The 25,208-nt window shown below is 37.3% G+C and overlaps 1 protein-coding gene across 1 annotated transcript in view; it reads left to right on the plus strand.

Annotated features, from left to right (window-relative positions):
- Window positions 1-181: 181 nt before the first annotated feature.
- Window positions 182-25,208, plus strand: part of LOC121368993 (nucleoredoxin-like) — a 60,383-nt gene continuing 35,356 nt past the window's right edge. The window contains exon 1 of the mRNA XM_041493779.1: window positions 182-558. Within this exon, the coding sequence (XP_041349713.1) occupies window positions 253-558 (306 nt within the window). The 5' untranslated portion in view covers window positions 182-252. The remainder of the gene's footprint in view (window positions 559-25,208) is intronic.

A 25,208-nucleotide genomic window follows, 5' to 3' on the forward strand; every position in this document is an offset into this window, starting at 1 on the left:
CAACAAATCGTTTTACACGAACGTGAAATGCTCATTAACGATACGTGCTTGGCGTAAATCTTTCAAAAACACGCTCAATAACTTTATTAGCAAAGATGATCAAAACGCTCTGCCGTAGGTCAACACGACATGACAATAAACGAGTCTATTTTTAGCTCAATATCGGCACACCACGCGCAGGAGTCGGTCGTGCACGCGCAGTCTGGCGCTGTCTGAGGACTTACCGTTATCTGTCTGTTCGATGGGACTAAAATGGCTAGTAGAATGGAAAATCTACTCGGAGAAAATGTCATCAGAAACAACGGAGAGAAATTTTCTGTGAAGTCATTGTGTGGCAAGGATAAGATCGTTGGAATATACTTCTCGGCGAACTGGTGTCCGCCTTGTCGGAACTTCACGCCGAAACTGACGGATTTTTACAAGCAAATTAAGAAATCCGAGAAAGGAAGTTCCTTTGAGATTGTGTTTGTAAGTTGGGACAAAGATGATGCCAGCTTCAGGGAACATTTGAAAACAATGCCATGGCTTGCAGTGCCTTATTCAGACAGGGAACGTAAGGTAAAACGAAAAAAACTAATCTTTTGTTTGTTGACTTGACTGCAGTGACTCAAACGCTTTAGGCCTATCGTTCTGCGTTAGCAACGTCCCAATTTTTTTTTTTTTTTTAATGCAGGATGCGGTTAGTTTACGCTTTTTGTGTCAACGTAGTGCCATATATTGTTTAAATATGTTGTTAGCACCGTTATGTGACATTTTACACAAAGTGTGAAACACAGCAGTTCCTTGAACCAATCAGAATTTCCTAAAAATGTTATCTTTATGGACCGAAAAGCGTGATGGTATCGAAATGCGTTCCATTTTCCGTATCCATTTTTTATTTTTTTTATTTTTTAAGTATCATGTAACTATCAAGCTTGAAGATAATTTCGAAGTGTTTGTGGGTGAATACATATAATTACTGGCACATATTAGCAACAATTTAAGCCACATGCAAATATAAAGGGTCAATTGAGGCTATAACTTCTTGGACATTCTCTTAGGGTTGTGTGGGGTGGGTTAGGGTGGGGTTTTCAACCCCCTGCTCAATCAAATTTTCATTTAATAAAATTTACTGGGATGCATGACTCTACCCCCTCTATAAACTTTATTCACCAGTGTCTAGTGCATGGCGCACATTAAGTCTCCGGACTAACCAGTCTAGACCCCCCTCTCATATATATTCCAGCATACTCGCCTGATAGTAGGCATTAATATATTATTAATCTATATACCCACCACCCACAAAATAAAATTTTATTTAAACCATGAATCATTGAATGTAATGGAGGGTGGGGGGGGGGGAGGGGGAGGAACAATACTGCCTTCTCTCTCATGATATGATCAATACTCAGCAACTGGAATAATCTTTAGTGCATTCTTAGTCATCAGTGGCATAGGAAGGAACCAAAAAGTGTGTGTGTGTGTGGTGGGGTGCACACACATATATAAATATAAATATAAATATACATATAAACCATTCCTGCCGCTACTGGATCAAGAAGTGGGGGAGGGCACATGTCCCCCTCCCCCTTTCCCCCCTCCCCGCTTCCTACGACAGTGGTCATTGTAAACTACCATGATACAAGATACAGAATTAGTGTATTCTTAGTCATTGTAAGCTACTATGATACAGGATATGCTATGATTTTTTAAGTATACCTCCTCCTCGTTCATTTTTTAAATATACACTGTTGGACCAGGGTTTGTTGGTAGAGGTTATGGAAACTAACTACTGGAGACATGTGGAATGAGTAAATTCAGGGTTGAAAATTAACATGAAAACCATGGCTGCCAGCAGGGCCACTTGAAATTAAATCTTACTGGCCCTTCTCAAATTCAGTTTCAGTGCATTTCTTTTTCTAACTGGCACCATACTTGCCAGACCCTAAAATCGATGGTCACCCAACGGACTATCTTTGTAAGATTCTTAGTTGCTATCAGCCAATAAAGGTCACCACGGGCGACCAGGCGACTGCTAATTTTCAACCCTGTAAATTAACAAACTTATTATTTTTTTTGACAAGAATCTTGTCCCAAAACAAAATCTGGCTTCAGGGTCTGGGAGTAAAAAATTTAAAGTCCTATCCTTTATGGATGGAGGAGCCGGCGAAAGTCGACACCTGCGCCCATGACAGGCGTGTGCTACAACAGCTTGTTCTGAATGTACATGTTAAAACCTATGACCGTTTTACGGTCATAGCTTGTACATGTTTAATGACACCACTAGAGCACATTGATTTATTTATTATTGACTACTGGACGTCATACATTTGTTAATTCTGAGATAATCCTAGAGAGGAAACTCGCTACATTTTCCATTAGTAGCAAGGGATCCTTTATATGCACCATCCCACAGACAGAATAGCACATACCATCGCCTTTGATATATATATATATACATTGTACCAGTCATGGTGCACTAGCCAGAACAAGAAATAGCCCAATGGGATGACCGACCGTGCATCAAGCAAGCACTTGACCATTGGGCTAAGTCCGAGGTAAATCGCATTATGTGCATATTTTCTTGAACTGTTTTAAAGTTTCAAGTTTTCTGCCATTGTTAAGATGTTTATAAGAGCCCTTTTAACGACTAAAATTAGATATTAACTGTATTTTCTTTTTGGAAAATATGTGACTAGAGCTGGGTTACTACCGATTTACTGTACCGAGCAAATTTCAAATGACCGAAATTTAGGTATTGAAATTTTTTTTCCGCCCTTTAGTAAAGCAGAGAGCCTTGTGTATGTAATTTAATTTTATTTAGATGAAATTAATTCAGGCATGCATTTAAAGCTGAGTATACCGAAAATACCGCTTGATGTCGGTATCAGTATTGAAAATATTTGCCAAGTGCAGTGATTCAAAAGTATTTGTAGATCCACTTTTATGAGATGCAAACATATGTAACATATGCATGCATGGCTACATGTGATATGTATTAACCAAATGTAAGTGATTTGAGCAGGCTTCTGAAAATTGCGTAACCCATTTTTCGCTCGGGCATTGAATTTATGACGTCATTTACATGGTCATGATGGGTTATGTAAAAACAAAATGGATTACCTGAATTTGTGGGGTTTTTTGTGTGCATTTAACCCATAAATGGTTGACACAAAATTTCAGTTCTTAGAGGCCTGCTTAAGTGATAATTTAAGAATTGAAAAACAAATATAACTTTGTAAATGTTTTCTAAAATATTAACCAAAAAATGCAAAACAAACAAAAACGTTAAAAAAACAAACAACCTCTCCCCCCCCCCCCCCCCCCCCCCTCAAACAAACAACAAGAAACCAAAACCAAAACAACTAACCATGAAAAAACCCAAACCCAGGCTAATGACTGTTTCTGGCTAGTTGTACAACACGCATGGGATTTTGAAAGGTTGTCAAAGATGTAACAGGACACAGTGGTTGATTTATTGATTAAAGGTATTGATTACTTGCTGGTTACTTGGCACATTTACTGGACTGCAAAATCATGGCTGTAACTTGTCTTATAATTGCTTTCATTCATTCTGCATTAATTGCATAACCGTGCACTGCAAAAGCAGTTCCCATCACATAACACTGGTTATAGAATGAAGGAATGGTTAACGACATACTACTGTTGTTAACAAAGTAAAGAAAACCCTGCAGTCTTAAAAAATAAGTATGGAATAAATAGCAGGGGTCGAAATTGGCTGGAATTCCTGCTGGACATTCAGTCTGGAAAGCCAGCTGGGCTTCTAGAATTGTTTTTAAATCTACTAGCCATGGAATGAGTGATTAAAAAAATTCACTAGCCCTAGCTACTTTACTTTTTAGTTGATACAATTTTACTAAATAATAGTAATAATCAGATAAATCACCTATAGAGAGAGGTAGATCTAAAAAACCCACTAACATTAGGGGCTTGGGGTGGGGTCATGCAGGATATTCATATTTATAAAATAGACTCAGCTGCAACATTTGTCATCGGCATGGCAATAGTAGTAATTTACTAGCCCAACATTGAATAGCACTAGCCATTGGAGTGGGGCTACCATAATCTAGAAGCCCTGGGAAAGCTATTAATTCTGCCTGGGCAGTCCAAACATGATTGACTGAAACTAAAGTTACTGGTCTGATGGGACGACAAGACAAAAAAAAATCTCCTGACCAGTGGTGATTTGTACTGCCAAAAACTGGTCGGGTTGACAGTATTTTGACTCCTGAATTGGTGACAGATATAGTTACTGCTACATATATAACAAAATGGTTTGGTTTTCTATATCTGTCCAGGATCCAGTTGATGTAAGGACTACAACATTCAAGGCTTAAAATTAATGGAAGGCAGACAGCAAATTTATGCTACTCAAAATACACAATATATGCTCAGAAAAGACAAAAGTCCCCCTAATTGTGCCCAAGATCTAAAGCCCTGCATTACTGATTGTGACATATTAAAAAAAGACAGACAGCGAAAACCAAAAATGGTTGCTTTTATAGGGAGACGAGAGCAGACAATACATGTTCAAAACCAGCTGTGTTACAATTGTTGCAATAAACATCAACTTTATGCTTTTTGCTGAAAACTAATTTTATCCCAATTTTTTCTTCTGATTTGAACAAAATCCTCTTTTTCTTACAGTTGTTACCAGTATGTCATTTCTCTGCGTACCCAATATATATAATTTGATGTCATTTTTATAAGAAATTCAGTGAAATACCCATTGCATTTTTTATGCATCTCATTATACATGTATATAGAGATTATTGCCATATGCAGTTTAATGCACATGTATGGTATTAATAATTAGAATAATAGTACACTCATTCCTGCTAAGTTATGCTTTGATATTAACTTGTTTAGATCAAATGGCTTTCGTAGCAGATGGTAATAACCACAAATTATTTTATTTTCACAGGACTATTATCAAAGGACTATTACAGGGATATTCCTGAGTTTGCTGCAATTTTTAAGATTTTATCGACTAACAGAGACTTTTTAACGATTGTAATAACATATCAAATATATTTTTCTGCATAAAATATTAGTGGCTGTATAGTAAACATGTTTCTGATTGTTCTAATATTTGTACCAGGTTAAATTTCACTTTATTTCCTAAAATATAGTTTTTTCATACGTACAAGATTATTTGAAGACAAAATCTAGTTTGGGCTTCTTAGAAATATTAAGATGACCAGAAACACATTGAATATACAGACTGTTACTGACACTGATATTCTAAACAACAAATTATATTTAATATGTAAGTTTAATCGTAGAAATATTTTATTAGTCAGAAACATCTTACAATGGAGAAAACTCAGGAATGTCCCTTTAATCATAGTTAATGACATCACTAACTTTATTAAGATAAAGTGGATTGGAAAGTACATGCATGTACGTACACAAACATGTATCTTCCAGTCCACTGACAGTCATGTCATTTTCAAAATTAAAGTAAAGTTTATTTTGCTTAACGACACCACTAGAGCACATTGATATATTAATCATCAGCTATTGGATGTCAAACATTTGGTAATTCTGACTGGTAGTCAATAGAGGAAACCCGCTACATTTTCTCAATGCAGAAAGGAATCTTTTATATGCACTTTCCCACAGACAGGACAGCACATACATGTACAACGGCCTTTGGTCAGTTGTGGTGCACTGGTTAGAGCGAGGAAAAAACCCAATCAGTTGAACTAATCCACCGAGGTGGTTCGATCCTGTGACGCAAGCACCTCAAGCAAGCACTCAACTGACTGTGAACTTAATCCCGCCCCAATTCAAAATTAATTAATGCGGTGGGACATTTACTTTCTAATGAATGAAAGAAATAAAGAAGTGTTTTATTTAACGACGCACTCAACACATTTTATTTACGGTTATATGGCATCAGACATATGGTTAAAGACCACACAGATTTATTTTTAGAGGAAACCCGCTGTCGCCACATAGGCTACTCTTTTATGACAGGCAGCAAGGGATCTTTTATTTGCGCTTCCCACAGGCAGGATAGCACAAACCATGGCCTTTGTTGAACCAGTTATGGATCACTGGTCGGTGCAAGTGATTTACACCTACCCATTGAGCCTTGCGGAGCACTCACTCAGGGTTTGGAGTCGATATCTGGATTAAAAATTCCATGCCTCGACTGGGATCCGAACCCAGTACCTACCAGCCTGTAGACCGATGGCCTGCCACGACGCCACCGAGGCCGGTTCTAATGAATGAAATGAAGACTTTTGAACTGTATGGGTAATAAATGCCTTTTATGGTTTCACATGCACATGTACCTATGGTTGTAAATTTCTCTTAACATGTCACCCCTGGGTCAATTCATTGATTCTTCAAAGTGGTCACCAAGGGGTTAAAGGTCAGACTGGTGTGTAATAACAAAGAACTGACACTGGCGGCTGTTTGTTTATTTTCCCACAACAGTTGTTTGTTGGTGTTAGACCAGACAGGGAACAGTTACTGAAGATAGCAGAAATGTTCTCAGGTTTTCGGGGAGACTCCAGGAAAATCTACAGTTCTAACTGTTTTTATAAATACCTAGCTGTTTTCATGAATTAAAACATTAAAAAGTAGACTTGTAAGTTAAATGCTACTTGTAATGGAGCACTATTAATAATACTGATTTAAGTTGGTAGTCTAACAAAGGTGTTTTTTATTTGTCATATTTTTATCAAAAACATTTTCAAGAAAGTCTAAATATTATAAAAAAGACAAATGGCACTGGCAATAAAATTAGAACATATCAAACTCTCAAACAGGAAATATACTTAGAACCATATCTAATTCACTGCTTAAACCCAGATCATAGAAAACATTTCTCTAAACTCTGTCTAAGTGACCATAACTTGAAAATTGAAACGGGCTGACATACAAAACCATATACTCCTCTTGACCAGCGTCTCTGTGATGAATGCAATGCCACCGAAAATGAATTTCATCACAATGTACAATGTAAGAAATATAAGTATCAACAGTCAAAGTTATTTCATTTTATCTCCAAGTACAACCCTTCATTTTTAAATATGACACCCAAAGAGCAATTTATTTTTATTATGAAAAATCAGGACCCAGACAGCATAGGTGTTATTTGCAAGTTGGTTTTCCAATATAATGAATAGATTGTAGTAGTAATATACATGTGTATGTATATAAAACTATAGTCATTAATTGTTTGTTGATATTGCAACTTTTTGATGTTATTTTGTGCAATGTTTAAATGCAATAAATTTTATCTTTATCTTTATTACGTAAATGCACAAATCTTTTTAAAAATATACTTTACTTCAAATACATTGAACATTTCGTTTGTATGGCTACACATGTACATGTCCATTTTGTATATGTATGTTCATACAAATATACACTTACGTGAATCCATTTACAGATCTATACTTGTATATATCTGTAAGTGGTTTGGGTGTGACGATTAATCACGTTAACGATATTTACACTTTTAAGCCCACTGTTTAATGGACCATTTTTCAATTTGTATACCGCAGCTTACGGTTTTGGTAAATTCATGAACTCCCTGAATAAAAACAGTGATAATTGTAGTCTGTGTGTGTCTGTGTGTGTCTGTGTGTGTCAGTGTGTGTATGTATGTGTGTGTGGTTGTGTTAGTCTACAGGTGTGTGTGTGTGTCAGAGTGTGTGTGTGTCAATGTGTGTCTGTGTGTTAGTGTCTGTGTGTGCGTGTTTGTTAGTGTGTTAGTCTACAGGGTGTGTGTTTGTGTGTCACTATGTGTGTGGTGTGTGTGTGTTAGTCTACAGGGGTGTGGGTGTGGGTGTGTGTGAGTGTGGGTGTGTGTTTCTGGGTGTGTGAGTGTATGTGTGTGTGTGCTAATGTGTTAGTCTACAGGGGGTGTGTGTTTCTGTGTGTGTGTGTGTGTGTGTTTCTGGGTGTGAGTGTGTGGGTGTGTGTGTTTCTGGGTGTGTGTGTGTGTTTCTGGGTGTAGGTGTGTGTGTGTGTGTGTGTGTGTTTGTGGGTGGGTGTGGGTGTGTGTGTTTCTGGGTGTGTGTGGGTGTGGGTGTGTGTTTCTGGGTGTGTGTGTGTGTGTGTGTACAGTAAAGTGTGTGTACTTAAAACATTAAAGTGATGTCACAAATCAGATGTCCTTTCTTTCAGATAAATGTTGGGCACATTTGGTATATATAGGTATTTTATAAGATACTTTTGAAGTAAAATGGGAAATAACACTTTTTACTTCTTATTACATTAGTATACATGAAAATTGTCTCATACAGATACTCCGATCTGAGTGATGAATTGGGCAGTTGTTTGCAGGTCCTCCCTGGATCCCCAGAGCTTCTGGTATAGGTCTTCTTCTTCTTCTTCTCGTCATTCTGTTTCATATGCTCACTAAACCCTGAGATGTGCTGCATCAATGAACTGGATTGTCAGTCTGTTCCTTGTGGCCAATAGATTTAAACAGTATACACATGTACATGTAGCTCAATGTAATTTTATTATAAAGTTAACCTTTAAGGTTGTCCCTTTAAAAGGACGTACCCTAGTTTTTAAACACTAAGGCATATTTTTGACTATTAGAGCCCTTTTTGATAACTGAAATCATAATTTACTTAGATTTTATTATTGAGATTATCCATTTCCGTACATTCGAAGTGTTTTTGGTGGTTTTTAATATTACAAAATGCATTTCTCATATTTTAAAAAATGCACATGCGTCTGACCAGTAACAGTTATGGAGTCAAGTTTTAGTCTATTTTTAGAGGGTATTTCACCATTTCAAACTCACAGACTCATGTTGCACTCAATTGTAACTTTATCCAAATGTGTTACAAGTTTGTAGACTTAACTAAACTTTGTGTTAATTTTCACCAGTTGAAACTAGGGTATATATATGTCCCTTTAAGTATATAAAGTCTGTGCTTGGTGAGCCTGCAGGCTGGTCTCACAGTAATAATTTGTAAGAGTCAAGTGACTGTTTCACACCCTTCTGACAGCAGTGTAAATGAGGTATTGATATTTGTGTTGCGAGCTGGCGCCTCTCTGATAGTTGTCTTGTGTGAAGAGTTCTCTGTCTGTCTATGCTCTGTAGTTCTCTGGAGGAGGTCTGGCAAACCTGTGTCCTCATGACAGTCAGAGAGCTTTTGACAAACATCAGTGTCTGATGAAGAAAGGAAGGATTGTTTGTTTGTTTTGTTTAACGACACCACTAGAGCACATTGATTAATTAGTCATTGGCTATTGGATGTCAAACATTTAGTAATTCTGACTCGTAGTCATCAGAGGAAACCCGCTAAAAATTTTTGTTGAAGCAAGGGATCTTTTATATGCACTTTCCCACAGACAGGAAAGCACATACCACAGCCTTTGTCCACTTGTGGTGCACTGGTTGGAATGAGAAAAAATCATAATCAGCTGAATGGATCCACCGAGATGGTTTGATCCTGCGACGCAAGCACCTCAAGCGAGTACTCAACCGACTGAGCTAAATCCTGCCCCAATGCACTCAACACATTTTATTTACTGTTATATGGCATCAGAGATATGGTTAAGGACCACACAGATATTAAGAGAGGAAACCCGCTGTCGCCACTTCATGGGCTACTCTTTTTTCGATTAGCAGCAAGGGATCTTTTATATGCACCATCCCAATCAAAAAGAGTAACCCATGAAGTGGCGACAGCACGTTTCCTCCCTCAATATCTGTGTGGTCCTTAACCATATCTCTGATGCCATATAACCATAAATAAAATGTATTAATAAATTTTAATGTATAGAACAAACTATTTATAGCGAATTAACTGTTAAAACGAACCAATTTGTTTGTCAAAATTGTGAATTTCTGTGTAAATTAATATATATATGCAGTGAACTAATCATAATTTGTTTATCTTATTTGTATCTTATCATTCAGTAGCATTAACGGCAATGCACTGATATTGGTGACAATAAATGAAATATTTTTTTTAAACCCCACTGATTCTTATGTTTAACTTTTAAAAATTGAAAATGGCTGACTTCCTAAATGAAAACGGCTAACTTCCGCAAATGTGTACATAATGAACCGATATGTCTGGTGTCTTGCTGTTTGTTATAAGTACAAAATATCAATTAGTACTTAAAATTCTTTTGCCAAATTAAAATAAAATTTGCCAATTTGTTTTCAAAATTCGCAATTAACAAATTTGGTGAGTACCATCTGAGCTACAGCCTTGCATTATAATTTTTATATATGTAACAGACTTTTCTTTTTTATGGTTGGTCTTAAAATTCTTTCACCAAATTAAAATAAAATTCACCAATTGTTTTAAAAATTCACAATTGACGAATTTGGCAAGTGCCAGAGCTATAGCCCTGCATTATAATTTTTATATTTAACAGACTTTCTTTTTTATGGTTGGTCGATCTTGGACAAATGTAGGTATAACAATCATGATATATGTAAGTAGAATATTTGATTTATGTGAACAGATAGGAATAGGGGATGTTTAGTAGACAGCTTATAGCTGGAAATGGCAATTTGATGGGTTCAGCTTAATTATTGTTATGAGCTTTTTATGGCCTCGTGGAAGGAGAGTATCTGTAGTTGGACAGGTCAGTGGTGTTTTATGACCGCTTGACCACTGGATTCTCCAACAGGAGGAGAAATATGTTGGGGATAAGTACAGCTGCTCTGACAAGTTCAGTGTGGCTGTGAATGGTTTATGTACATTTGTAGGATGAAGGTGTGAGCAAACGTTTGTGATGTGATCATTGTTTCTCATAACTTTGTCGTAATTTGTGAATGATGAAAGCTTTGTTTGGTGTTTTATTATGCTCTGTTTTGTGTGTAATAATATTTATATATATTTTATTACCGTTGTAGAACATAAAGATAACCCATTAGTTAAGAGGTACATGTGTAGTATACTTGTATACATGTATAAGTATAAAGACATCAATTGTTTTTGTAATTAAATCCTGACTGGTATAAAACAGGCCTCTCTGAGACAGGTGGGGCATAGGATGTATAGCCTGTCACACAGGGAACGACTTTTTTTCATACTATGGAATTCACTACAAGCTGGGGGCAAGTGCTCGCTCGATGCGCGGTCGGTGTCACGCATGTGGGCCCAGCGGGTTTTCTCTCTCAATATCTGTGTGGTCCTTAACCATATGTCTGACGCCATATAACTGTAAATAAAATGTGTTGAGTGTGTTGTTAAATAAAACATTTCTTTCTTTCACTACAAGCTATTTATTTCTCAGCCAATTGTTTTCTAAATTGCACACAAAAATCATATTTTTTTGTAATTTTTTTCTTATGTCAAACCAAACAAATTATAATTATATATATATATATATATATATTATTTGTAAAAAACATTTCTGTTGGAGGATGGGACAGACTATATAGCTCAGTTGATAGATCATAGAGCGTTCACCAGAAGTGCTTGCATAATATGATCAAATCACCTCACTGAACCTATTCTCTGACTGAAATTTTCCCCCATCCAAACCAAAGAAAAAAGAAAGTTTGTTTTATTTAACAACGCCTCTAGAGCACATTGATTTTTATCTTATCATCGGCTATTGGACATCAAACATATGGTCATTCTGACATATTTCTTATAGAGGAAATCCGCTGCCGCCACATAGGCTACTCTTTCCGATAAGCAGCAAGGGGTCTTTTATATGCACTTTCCCAGACAGGACAGCACATACCATGGCCTTTGATGAACCAGCTGTGGACCACTGGTTCGAACGGAAACCCATCCACACCAGTGCACCATGACAAAGGTCATGGTATATGCTGTTCTATCTGTGGGAAAGTGCATATAAAAGATTGTGAAAAAATGTAGTGGATTTTCTCTAATAAGACTATAAGACTACGAGTAAAAAATTATCAATTGTTTGACATTCAATAGCTGAATATTAATAAATCAATGTGCTCTATTGGTGTCTTTTAACTGTGAGACAAGTGAGTATTGGCTTGTGGTCACCTCATACCCCAAAAAAGTGGAGCATGACTTTGCACTATTCTTTCATAATTTTTTTTGCCTAACTACGGGTAGATGGTTAGGGTTTTTTTTTTTATTTTATTTTTTTTATTTTGTTTAAGATGTGAACCGAACTCTCAAACTTAAGAATTTATCACCCACGGAAATTAAAAAAAAAAATGCCATCATTAAAAGGGCCAACCACGGCAATTTTGAGTATGCTGATGGCAATTTTTTTTAAACTGACTTTTACTGCAAATAAACTTGACTGAAAGGTTATTTTTACATTGTATGTATGTACATGTAGTCAAATTTTGTCAATTTATGTTAAACTTCAATAAACAAGAATTTATTATAAATGGAATCATGGACTACTAGCATAAGATAACATTTAATGGAAACCGGTGTTTCTTAAACAAGTTGCACAAGTTTTCAGTGAATATTACATGAAAATTGTTCTATAGATGACATTAAATTGTATACAGTGTTCTCACTGGGTAAAAATTAAAGGATGGTGGTCACACACCATTAAAAAAACCCCCAAAACCCCCACTGAAAAGCTGGAAAAAACCCCCTCCAAAAACCATTTGGTTACCTTTATGGAAATACCTATCCCTTTTTTGGCCCCTCAGTATCTGATACTGAAAAGTTGGTACGATGTACATGCCCTTAGTTCATTTAAAATGGAGTGTCGATCTGACATTCACGGGTATTCGTTTTGCTGAAGTTTTAATATTATCTTACTAAAGATTTTAAGATATCTGAAAAATAATAAAGAGATTTCTTTAAGTGATCCCCTACTGTGGGATAACATTTTTCTGTTCTTTTATTTCCATCTTCATCAAGTGAATCAATCGCATTGATATTGCCAGCTGATAAAAAGTAGTTTCGTTGTATATATTATTTGGCACCCAAGATAAATGATTTTAATAATGAACTCTACCACTCCCGTTGTTTAAAAAAAATTAAAAAAAAAAATTAAACGTTGCTAATATTTTTATAAAGAATTGCTGAATAAACAAATAACAGTAAGTACAAATCATCAGTTATGACCAATTAAATGTGCAAATGAGAATAAAATATCAGACACGAGTTAGTGGACACAATTTAGAGACAGAATGACCGTTCTGATCACATGACAAATTTGGAGCTAAATAAGTGGTTTTTAAGTTTGAGATTGTCGAAATGATAAAAATTAAGTTTTTTTTCATTGCTAAAATAAAATATAACTTTTATTGTGTGTATCAAACATAAAAATGGATACTGGTATGGGACACAACAGAGGCTGTTAAAAATGGTGTTAAATTACAGTCACTGTTGTAAGCTACTGAAGTTTTTCGTCAGTTGCGCTTTCATATATACAAGGTGGCTTGTTTCCTTTGATATGTCCCAGTGTGCAGACTGATTGATGTTTTTCAGTGTGAAAAAAGTGTGCATTTTGAAATAGTAGAGCTGGGTGCTGTAAATTATAACAGGATGCCCCCAAATGACGGCAGTTTATATGTCACCGACGGCAATTGCCGTTGTTGCCGTTGTTAAGTTCAAACCCTGTGAACCTGCACTCATTTGTTTGCAGGAATATTATAAAAGTCATTATAATTTTGGAAAATGTTTGCCCTCCCCAAGAAAACCCCCCAAAAACACAACATAACCTCTACAATAAAAGCCAACAAACCCCAAACCAACAACAGCAACCCCCCCAAAACCACCCCCAAAAAACCTCCCACCCCAGAAACAAACAAAAACTTCCCCTTCTATAATAATATGAAAGCCCATGGATGTATTTCAAATACAGTATTTGGCACCTAAAGCCCAATCCTGCATGATTGTGTGTAACTGAAGAATGAGAGATTGCCTGCTGATAGTATATACTGGTATATAGGACCACCTCTGTGTGGTGCATGCTGTAAACCATCACACAAAATATCTTTTTACACTTTCCTTGTGGAGTTTAGAACTTGCAAGGCAGGGAGCTTGCAGCAAGCTGGTATCAGATTCTGCCTAAAAATTTACTTTCTGCAAGAAATATATCACTGTGGTGTCCTTAAGTTTACATTATGCTGATTTACATGAAAACATATAAGCAGTGAACATATATCTTTGAGCATGCAAGTAGCATCAATGTTTCGGAATGGACATGTGTTTTATATATATATATATACTCTTCAAAAAAAGAAACGCAAAAGGGTACAAATGGGTTATAACTCCGATTTTATGTTTCCTACCGGTTCATGCTTTGTGAATATAAGGTCATTGCATGTCCCAAACACATTCCCATGGTTACATTCGATAAAACGCAGCTACTGTACAATAAAGTTCCAAAATGTGAATATTCGCAAAAACGCAGCCACGTGCAAACCATGTCACCACTGCACGTGCGTTGTCTGCACGTGCAACATGAACACCGACAGTATAAAAGTGCAGGGTGTTCGCTTGCCTGGCCTCTGTATCTGGCCGACAGTTGACAATCCAGGACATGCCACGTCTCAGTGAACCGCAGAGAAACAATGCCATCGGCCGACTAGACGCAGGCGAATCCAGAACGGCCGTTGCCAGGGCATTCCATGTGTCCCCAAGCACCATCTCCAGACTGTGGGACCGTTACCAGCAACATGGATCAACACGTGACCTCCCTAGATCCGGTCGACCACGGGTCACTACCCCCGGGCAGGGACCGCTACATCCGGGTACGCCACCTTCGGGAACGATTGACTACTGCCACCTCCACAGCCGCAGCAATACCAGGTTTGCGCAGGATATCCGACCAGACCGTAGGGAACCGTACGTGAGGTAGGAATTCGTGCCAGACGTCCAGTTCGAGGTGTCATCTTAACACCACAACACCGTCGACTCCGACTGCAGTGGTGCCAGATTCATCGACAATGACCTCAACTGCGATGGAGACAGGTGTGGTTCAGTGACAAGTCCCGATTTCTGCTACGTCATGATGGAAGATGTCGCGTGTATAGGCGTCGTGGTGAACGTTATGCGGCAAACTGCGTGCAGGAAGTGGACAGATTCGGCGGGGGGTAGTGTTATGGGGCAGCCATCTCACACACTGGCAGAACTGACCTGGTCCATGTGCAGGGCAACCTGAATGCACAGGGCTACATTGACCAGATCCTCCGGCCACACATCGTTCCAGTTATGGCCAACGCCAACGCAGTGTTCCAACATGACAACGCCAGGCCTCACACAGCACGTCTCACAACGGCTTTCCTACAGAACAACAACATTAATGTCCTTCCTTGGCCATCGACATCACCGGATTTGAACCCAATTGAGAATCTATGGGACGAGTTGGACCGACGCCTCCGACAGCGACAACCACAGCCCCAGACCCTGCCCGAGCTGGCAGCAGCCTTGCAGGCCGAGTGGGCCACCATCCCCCGGGACGTCATCCATACTCTGGTTGCTTCAATGGGCAGGCGGTGCCAGGCAGTTGTCAACACACGCAGAGGCCACACCCGGTATTGACTCCAGATGACCTTGACCTTGGTGGTGTGTCCTATCACTTACTCACAATGGACTAGAGTGAATTGTGAACAATCCTGCAACATTTGGTAATTATCGGACTCACCATTCAATAATTAAATCAATTCTCCAAATGTTACAACAATGTGGTTTTGCGTTTCTTCTTTTGAAGAGTATATATATATATATGTGTGTATGTGTATGTGTATATGTATATACGTGTGTGTATATATATGTATACATGTATATGTGTGTATATATATATACATGTATATATATATGTATAATATATATATATATATATATATATATATATATATATTATATATATATATATATATATATATATATCTGGTGTTAAGGCATATACATGTATTCTAAAAAGATTCTTTTCTGTACTGATATTTAAAATGGGAAAGACATCCGGTTTGTGGGGGTATCTATTCCAGTTTACAGAAGATCCAGTTTTGAAGGGTTTAAGTGCTTTAGTTACCTATTTATTGATATTCCAGGTTTCAAACATAAGAATTTAGAGAGAGAGAGAGAGAGAGAGAGAGAGAGAGAGAGAGAGAGAGAGAGAGAGAGAGAGAGAGAGAGAGAGAGAGAGAGAGAGAGAGAGAGAGAGAGAGAGAGAGAGAGAGCATGCATGGGGGTGGAGAGAAATGTTTCTTTTGTTTAACAACACCACTAGAGCACATTGATTAATTAATCATTGGCTATTGGATGTCGAACATTTGATAATTGTGACATGTAGTCATCAGAGGAAACCCGCTACAGAGAAAGGAGTGAGAGAAAAGGGGAGGGCAATGGAATGGAATGGGGGAGGGAGGAGAGGATATAGGATGGAAAGGTGAGTTGATAGATGGATTGTACAACCTGTACATTCAGTTTCTACAATCAAGACAGATTCTTGTGGTTTATTCGGGGTGTTTGTCAATGCCAGTGTTGGTTGTGGTTCTGGTAGGCCTATCTATATAGATACATTTTGTACATAAAGATTTATGGACCAATGTGTTAAAGATGTCTTGACAGTTAACTAATGTGATACCTAATGGGTCTGCACATGCGTGTGTAGCGTGTGTGTTTTGTGTTAGTCTGGCTGGAAAGCACTTGAGTCTCTTAAAGGTACTTCATCCCATCAGCACGCCAAGTACACGAATTGAGTCCCTGACAGTAGGCTTGCTCAAGAGGCTTGTAACTCGCAGTGAGTGGGTTAATAAAAATCATACAGTATAATAAAGCTATCCATCAGAGCGATGATGGTGAAGATGTGTTCGGTGTACATAGAGGTAAGCGTGGTGCTGATGATTGAATAAAGGAATGATTAACAGGATATTAATATTTTGAAAATACATACAGGAGGATGAGAAATCAGGCAGCTGCATGTATAGCAGTATCTACTGATGTGTATAATTGTAAATATGAAAAATAGACACAAAAAAATTACTGAATTGTTTTATTTAACGACTCAACACATTTTATTTATAGTTATATAGCGTCAGACGTATGGTTAAGGAGCACACAATTATATTGAAAGAGGAAACCCGCTGTCGCCACTTCATGGGCTACTCTTTTTCGATTAGCAGCAAGGGATCTTTTATATGCACCATCCCACAGGCAGGATAGTACATACCACGACCTTTGTTATACCAGTTGTGGAGCACTAGCTGGAACGAGAAATTGCCTAATGGGCTCACTGACGGGGATCGATCCTAGATCGCATCAGATGAGAGCTGTACCACTGAGCTACGTCCTGCCCCTCCATAATGGATGTATGTATATATGCGTGCATGCTCCACTTCCCATCAAAGTTCACTCATAAAAAGTTCACGCATAAAATGTTACTCAATTTTAATTTTAAAGTTTATACATTCGGCTACATTTTTATTTTTATTTTTAGAAACTACAAAACCTAGATCAAAATTAAAGTTGAATATTTGACTGTGTATGTCAGTGCACGTTAAAAACCCCACAATTAATTAAATTTTAACACAAAAATAGAACTAGATGAGTTGTGAATTTTTTATCAGATAAATTATTAATTGAGGAAATTCCCCCCACCCACAAAAAACCAGTATATATCATTGGGTGAACCAGTATATATCATTGGGTGAACCAGTATACAATGCATATCACTGGGTGAACCTGTATATATCATTGGGTGAACCAGTATATATCATTGGGTGAACCAGTATACAATGTATATCAATGGGTGAACCAGTATATATCACTGGGTGAACCAGTATATATCATTGGGTGAACCTGTATATATCACTGGGTGAACCTGTATATATCATTGGGTGAACCAGTATATACATGTATCATTGGGTGAACCAGTATATATCATTGGGTGAACCAGTATATATCATTGGGTGAACCAGTATACAATGTATATCACTGGGTGAACCTGTATATATCAGTGGGTGAACCTGTATATATCAGTGGGTGAACCAGTATATATCACTGGGTGAACCTGTATATATCACTGGGTGAACCTGTATATATCACTGGGTGAACCTGTATATATCACTGGGTGAACCTGTATATATCATTGGGTGAACTAGTATATATCATTGGGTGAACCAGTATATATCATTGGGTGAACCTGTATATATCACTGGATGAACCTGTATATATCACTGAATGAACCAGTGTATAACATTGGGTGAACCAGTATATATCACTGGATGAACCATTGAGTGACACCAAACCAGTTTATGTATGTAAATAATTAAATTTTGCGGAATTCATACATGTACGGGGGTGGGACATAGCTCAGTGGTACAGCACTCGCTTGATGCACGGTTGGTCTGAGATCGATCCCCGTCGGTGGGCCCATTGGGCTATTTCTTGTTCCAGCCACTGCACCACGACTGGTATATCAAAGGCCATGGTGTGTGCTCTCCTGTCTGTGGGATGGTGCATATAAAAGATCCCTTGCTGCTAATCGAAAAGAGTAGCACATGCAGTGGCGACAGCGGGTTTTCTCTCTCAATATCTGTGTGGTCCATAGCCCTATTTCCGACACCATATAACCGTACAAATATAATGTGTTGAGTGCGTCGTTAAATAAAACATTTCTTTCTTTCTTTCCATATAACCGTAAATAAAATGTGTTGAGTGCATCGTTAAGTAAAACATTTCCTTCCTTCCTTCAAACATGTACTTTCATCGAAGTTCACTCAGTGGATTGAAACTTTTGAACCTGTCCTTGATCCTCTTGGAAATAAATAAGTAACTGTATGTTTGTCTGACTGTTACTGTGCAGACAGTTTCAAGTGAAAAATTGTCTATCCTTCTACCGACTCCACACATTTCACAGAAAATTTGTATCAGTGCAAGTACATAGAGAAAAAAGAAAAAAATGAACTCGAAAACACATCTGTTTTAAATAAGTATTTTTCCTCTTTTTTTTTTCCTTCGTTTTTTTTTTTTGAAGTTCACTCAGATTTTCTTTTTTTAATCACATGTTGGCTAAATATTTTGTGAGGTTTTTTGCAATGTGTTGGCATATTTTTTTATAAATGTAAATTCATTCAGTTTAACATCAGAGGTTACTTATTCTGTGATAAAAATTAATCCTGAAAAACATTTAACAGAAATTTTAATTAATTTTGCTTAAAATGTCTAGAAGATTTTTCATGAAAGGTCATTCAATTTCACAAAATCTTATTAAAGATAGCAATTTTTTTTTTTAAATAAAAGTTTGCTGGTTTTTTAATAACAGTTCACTCAATTTTCCAAGAAAGTGCATTCAAATGTTTAAATTAATTAAAAAAATATATATCTTTCTTAAAAATAATTTGTTTTTATGGAAGGAAATGTTTTATTTAATGACGCACTCAACACATTTTATTTATTGTTAAATGGCGTCAGAATTGTTTTTATGGAGTGGATTGAAACTTTGAGCATTTCCTCAGTCAGTCTCAGAAATAGATACAGATAAATGGCTGGCTGTCTTGCTGACTGTTTTACACGAGGAATGTATCATCATTTTGCTGACTCAATGAATTTTGCAGAGCATTTGTATTGCTACAAGTGCAATGGAGAAAAAACACCACCAACAAAAAAACACATATGTTTTGAGCTCCAAGTTTTATTTTAAGTCAATTGCCATCATCGTTTGGCTGTGGCAAAAACCAACTATGCCACTAACACGTGTACACAGAACTTAAAGATGTTTATGATGTACATTATTCACTTAAGGGGGCGGGACGTAGCCCAGTGGTATAGCGCTCGCTCGATGTGTGGTCGGTCTGAGATCGATCCTCGTCGGTGGGCCCATTGGGCTATTTCTCATTCCAGCCAGTGCACCACGACTGGTATATCAAAGGCCATGGCATGTACTACCCTTGTTTGTGGGATGGTACATATAAAAGATCCCTTGCTGCTAATTGAAAAGAATAACCCACGAAGTAGCGACAGCGGGTTTCCTCTCTCATTATCTATGTGGTCTATAACTATATGTTTGATGCCATATAACCATAAATAAAATGTGTTGAGTGTGTCGTTAAATAAAACATTTCTTTCATTATTCACTTAATGTCTGAATGGGATGTGAATTAATGTAAAGAATCACAAGTTTGATTTTAGTGTCACAGGAAAGAGATTTATGCGTGTTGTCATTGCTGGGTAATTAATTACCTCACATGTAAGGAATTGTAGAGTGAGTCTGGTGGGAAATGAATGCATGGGCACAAGTTATGAATTTCACGGGCGTAATAAATTAAATGATTATGTACTTACGTACATTGTATAGTTCGTTTTATTATGCTTACATGTATGTCAGAATGTTTGTGAATTGGCTGAGGGAAAGTAAGAAACATTTATGACATGCCATCTTAGCATATTGGTCGGTGGCCCCATTGGGCTATTTCTCGTTCCAGCCAGTGCTCCACAACTGGTGCAACAAAGGCTGTGGTATGTCCTATCCTGTCTGTGGGATGGTGCATATAAAAGATCTCTTGCTGCTAATTGAAAAGAGTAGCTCATGAAGTGGCGACAGCAGGTTTCCTTTATATATATCTGTGTAGTCCTTAATGATATGTCTGATGCCATATAACTGTAAATAAAATGTGTTGAGTGCATCGTTAAATAAAACATTTCCTTCCTTCCTTAACTGTCTGCTACTTATGTATTAGATGTGATATTCTGCAGGACTAGCTCTGCTGTTTCAGAGACCCATGTATTAGATGTGATCTTCTGCAGGACTAGCTCTGCTGTTTCAGAGACCCATGTATTAGATGTGATATTCTGCAGGACTAGCTCTGCTGTTTCAGAGACCCATGTATTAGATGTGATATTCTGCAGGACTAGCTCTGCTGTTTCAGAGACCCATGTATTAGATGTGATATTCTGCAGGACTAGCTCTGCTGTTTCAGAGACCCATGTATTAGATGTGATATTCTGCAGGACTAGCTCTGCTGTTTCAGAGACCCATGTATTAGATGTGATATTCTGCAGGACTAGCTCTGCTGTTTCAGAGACCCATGTATTAGATGTGATATTCTGCAGGACTAGCTCTGCTGTTTCAGAGACCCATGTATTAGATGTGATATTCAGCAGGACTAGCTCTGCTGTTTCAGAGACCCAAGTACAACTTACATTAAATAAACACAATGGAACTATAGTCCATCCCATAATTCTATAAATATGTTTTTTGTAAATAATTTCAGTTTGGTTTGACGTAAAGAAGAAAAGTAAAAGTGTTTGGATATAACAAAAACAAAGAGATGACTTTTTGTGTGAAATCTACAAAACAGTCGTCTCAGAAATAAATAACTTGTAGTAAATTCGATAGTATGAAAAAAGGCATTCCCTGTGGGATGGACTATAGAAGATTTTTGTCCACTATTCAGTTTAGAAGGGTAAAGATTTGTGTCAAAGGTGCGTTGTGTGTGTGAGCAATTCAGAATACATCGGCTCATCGGGCTTACTCGGGTCTATTAATAGACATGGGAAACTCTGTTTCCAGGTAAATGTGAAGGCATTCTAATTTCTGACAAACAGTTCTACAACCACATGCATGATACTATGGTCAAAAGATGATTTTAAATATTCATTTTAAAACTCACTGCATCGAACTGCTTATGTCGAACAAAATGACACTAAGTGTGTGACTGTCAATGCTTGACAGATGACAAATTTGTACCAAACCACGTCCATGACCAGACACTTATTTCCAGGCTTATATTAGCGGGACATTAGATTCCATTTATCTTTAAACAAAGAATTATGTAACATAAATGGTATTCAATGGATACATTTTTAAACAAAGAATTGTGTAACATACATGTAAATGGTATTCAGTGGATACATTTTTAAATAAAGAATTATCCAATGGACACGAATGTAGTATTCTATTTCTTACACATCCTCAGAAACAAGTTTTTTCCTACCAAACTTATGGCACTTGTGCGGCAGTTACAAATGATGTAACTTAATTGCACGTCAAACTGTAATCAGTTCCAGGTTAGCTCACATGTCACAGTACAGTCTATTTCATTTGTCATTATATTATTGGATGGCGTGGTTCTGGTGACCAGGACATCACCATGGAACAACCAGTCACAAGTCTCATGCTGGAGACCATATTTATCTATACGTGTCATCTCTTTCACAGGTGTTTAACTGTAAGTAAAACCTAACCTAACAACCAAGCTATTGCGCACAGAAGCAAATGGGCCATTATAAATTGGTGGTCGGGGATAGGGATGAGATGGGCTGGGGGGGGGGGGGGGGTCCCTTTACTGATTACTCAGTTGTTTTGATGGGGGTAAACTATTTTTTTTAAATTTCATAACTAGCAGTATGGTGCACAGCTTAGATCCTGCATATGTATTTGTTGAGAAATGTCTTTCCATTTTACAATTTAAAAAAACATTTGTTTTGTTTAATGACGCCACTAGAGCACATTGATTCATTGGCTATTGGATGTCAAACATTTGGTAATTTCGACATATAGTCTCAGAGTGGAAACCCGGTACATTTTTCCATTAGTAGCAAGGGATCTTTTATATGCACCATCCCACAGACAGGATGGCACATACCATGGCCTTTGATATACCAGTCATGGGGCACTGGCACTGAGCGAGAAATAGCCCAATGGGCCCAACGACGGAGATCGATCCCAGACTGATCGCACATCAAGCAAGCGCTTTACCACTGGACTACATCCCGCCCATTTTACAATAAAGTTAAGCTGTCTGCAAAACACCAAAATAATAATATACAAACCTTAATGCCTTCATTTGACTTAATTATAGACACTAGCACTCTGACAGTCATTTACAAAACACATCTACTGCTGATAAAAAGTCTATAAAGATGTGCGAAATCATTGCGCTGTGTAGATATAATAATCCCATAAGAACCATACAAAAGAATAATCTGCGAAAGCCGTCTGCAGAAATGATTAGCTCCGTTCTTCATGCAGGCATGGCGACCGAGGTAAACATTAGCTGGAGCGACTGGCTTCTGAATCAACACGAGGAAGATGGCAGTTTCATCAGCGCGTCTCCTCCAGGTGAAATCATAATGGCCCTTCTCTCAATAGCAGATGCACTAATTTTGTTGAGAGATAATATTATGAACCTAACTGCTATAATAACAGTTCTCAAAGAGCTTTGAACATTCTACCATATGCAGTATGAAGTATGCTAGCTGGCTCCATTTAATTAAAAAAAAAAAAAAAAAAAAAAAAAAAAAAAACCCATCTTTTTTATATTCTTGTAGAAAATCTTGTCTAGTCTGAACTCTTAGGAGATCAGTTACAATGACATTTGTTTTTAAAGTTTTAAAGGGGTAAACAGTTGGGAAATAATTAACCTGTGTGAATTTTTTTTTTTTAGTACACACGCCATACTCAAAATCAAATTATATTAACACCAAGGGTGCATAAGAAAAGAAAAGCTGCAGATCCACTAGACATAAAATAATAATTACTGTGCTTCCTGCCACCCCAGTGTGATTAAACATTTATTTAACGACACCTCTAGAACACATTGATTTATCGGCTATTGGATGCCAGTCTTTTAATAATATTTAACTACATGTGCAGTCATTTGTTATAATGGGGGGGGGGGGGGGTATGTAGCCCAGTGGTAAAGTATGTGGTCGATCTGGGATCGATCCCCGTCGGTGGGCCCATTGGGCTATTTCTTGTTCCAGCCAGTGTACCACGACTGGTATATCAAAGTATGTACTACCCTGTCTGTGGGATGGTGCATATAAAAGATCCCTTGCTGCTAATCGAAAAGAGTAGCCCATGAAGTGGCGACAGCAGGTTTCCTCTCTCAATATCTGTGTGGTCCTTAACCATTTGTCTGACGCTATATAACCGAAAATAAAATGTGTTGAGTGCGTCATTAAATAAAACATTTCTTTCTATTTTTTGTTATAATGGGTATTGAATTTGTTTTTGTATTTTGATTAGGAACCTCAATTGCGATACATAACATGATATGTTGCGAAGACCATTTCTCAATTATTAGAATTTGATATTTGATATTATTAGAATTTATTAAGTGGTCTAATTTTATGTACATTTGGTATAACTTAATAATTAATAATCAATCAAGGTTCATTCCGGACATGGGAAGCTGTTGTTTCCTTAACTTAAACTGGTAGTTTTTGTTTGATAATATAATACGTGTTACTTACAGACATACAAAATATATAAGCGCAGTATACCAGTATGCTAGAAAAATATTGTGATAGGTATATAGTTCAAAAGTCATATTGTGGTATACCGATTATACCACACATCTCTAGTCGTTTATTACACACTATTTTAATTTACCTCTTGAATTTTTATATCATCACATTATTTTTGCATTTACCATAGTTTAACACCCAATAGCCTATGTATTTTTCGTGCTGTGGTGTCGTTAAAGTTCTATTCTATTCTATTCTCTAGTTATTTGGGCCATCCACAAAGGATGTACACACTGAGGGGTGACCCTAAAAAGGAAACTTCTACATTTTTTTTTTCATTAGCAAGGAGTCTTTTATATTATGCACTTTACCACAAACAAGACAGCACATACAACACACTTTGATATATCAGTCATGGGGTACTGATCGGAACAGGAAAAACCACATCAGAGAATGGGTCAACCAAGGGTTCCCATGTGACCTCAGGTGCTTGTGCAGAAATTTTAGCAGGGAGGGTCTAGTCTGTGGCAGGCAAAGTATATAGAGGAAGAGGGGTTTAGACATGCTCCCCTGGAAAATGTATTTTTTTAAACTAATCCTTGAGCAGGGGGGTTTCAACCCCCAAAACACTCTTCCTGTATGCACACCTGGATCTGTTCTAAAACGATTATATCTTTCTTCTTCTTCTTTTTTTTTCTTTTCTTTTAAAATCTAGATCTTATTTCAAATGTGCAGGTCTGTTTATATGGTTGAATGGTTTGTTAGACTGCCAGATTAGGATGAGATTGCCTGGCACTAGACTCAAGCTCAATTTTTTAGTTACGATTTCAACTTATTCTAAGTTTTTTTAATGTTTTTTTTGCATATTTGTGAAAATGTAATTGGCCACTAAAGTCTTTTAGCCAGAATTATTTATCTATCAAAGATAGTTTCAGAGTTCAATCTTAACAACATCACTAACAGTAACTGCAGTACGAATTGCCTTAATTAGCTTGACCCATGACTTTTTTTTTTTCAGCTGGATAAAAATTATTGCCATCAATTCAGGGGATTAATTTTTGCTTTTTATGTTTTGTTTATTTATTGCAATTTGTACTGGTATAAAAGTGG

This window comes from Gigantopelta aegis, chromosome 3 (assembly GCF_016097555.1).
Source record: "Gigantopelta aegis isolate Gae_Host chromosome 3, Gae_host_genome, whole genome shotgun sequence".
In the NCBI taxonomy this organism is placed as follows: Eukaryota; Metazoa; Mollusca; class Gastropoda; order Neomphalida; family Peltospiridae; genus Gigantopelta; species Gigantopelta aegis.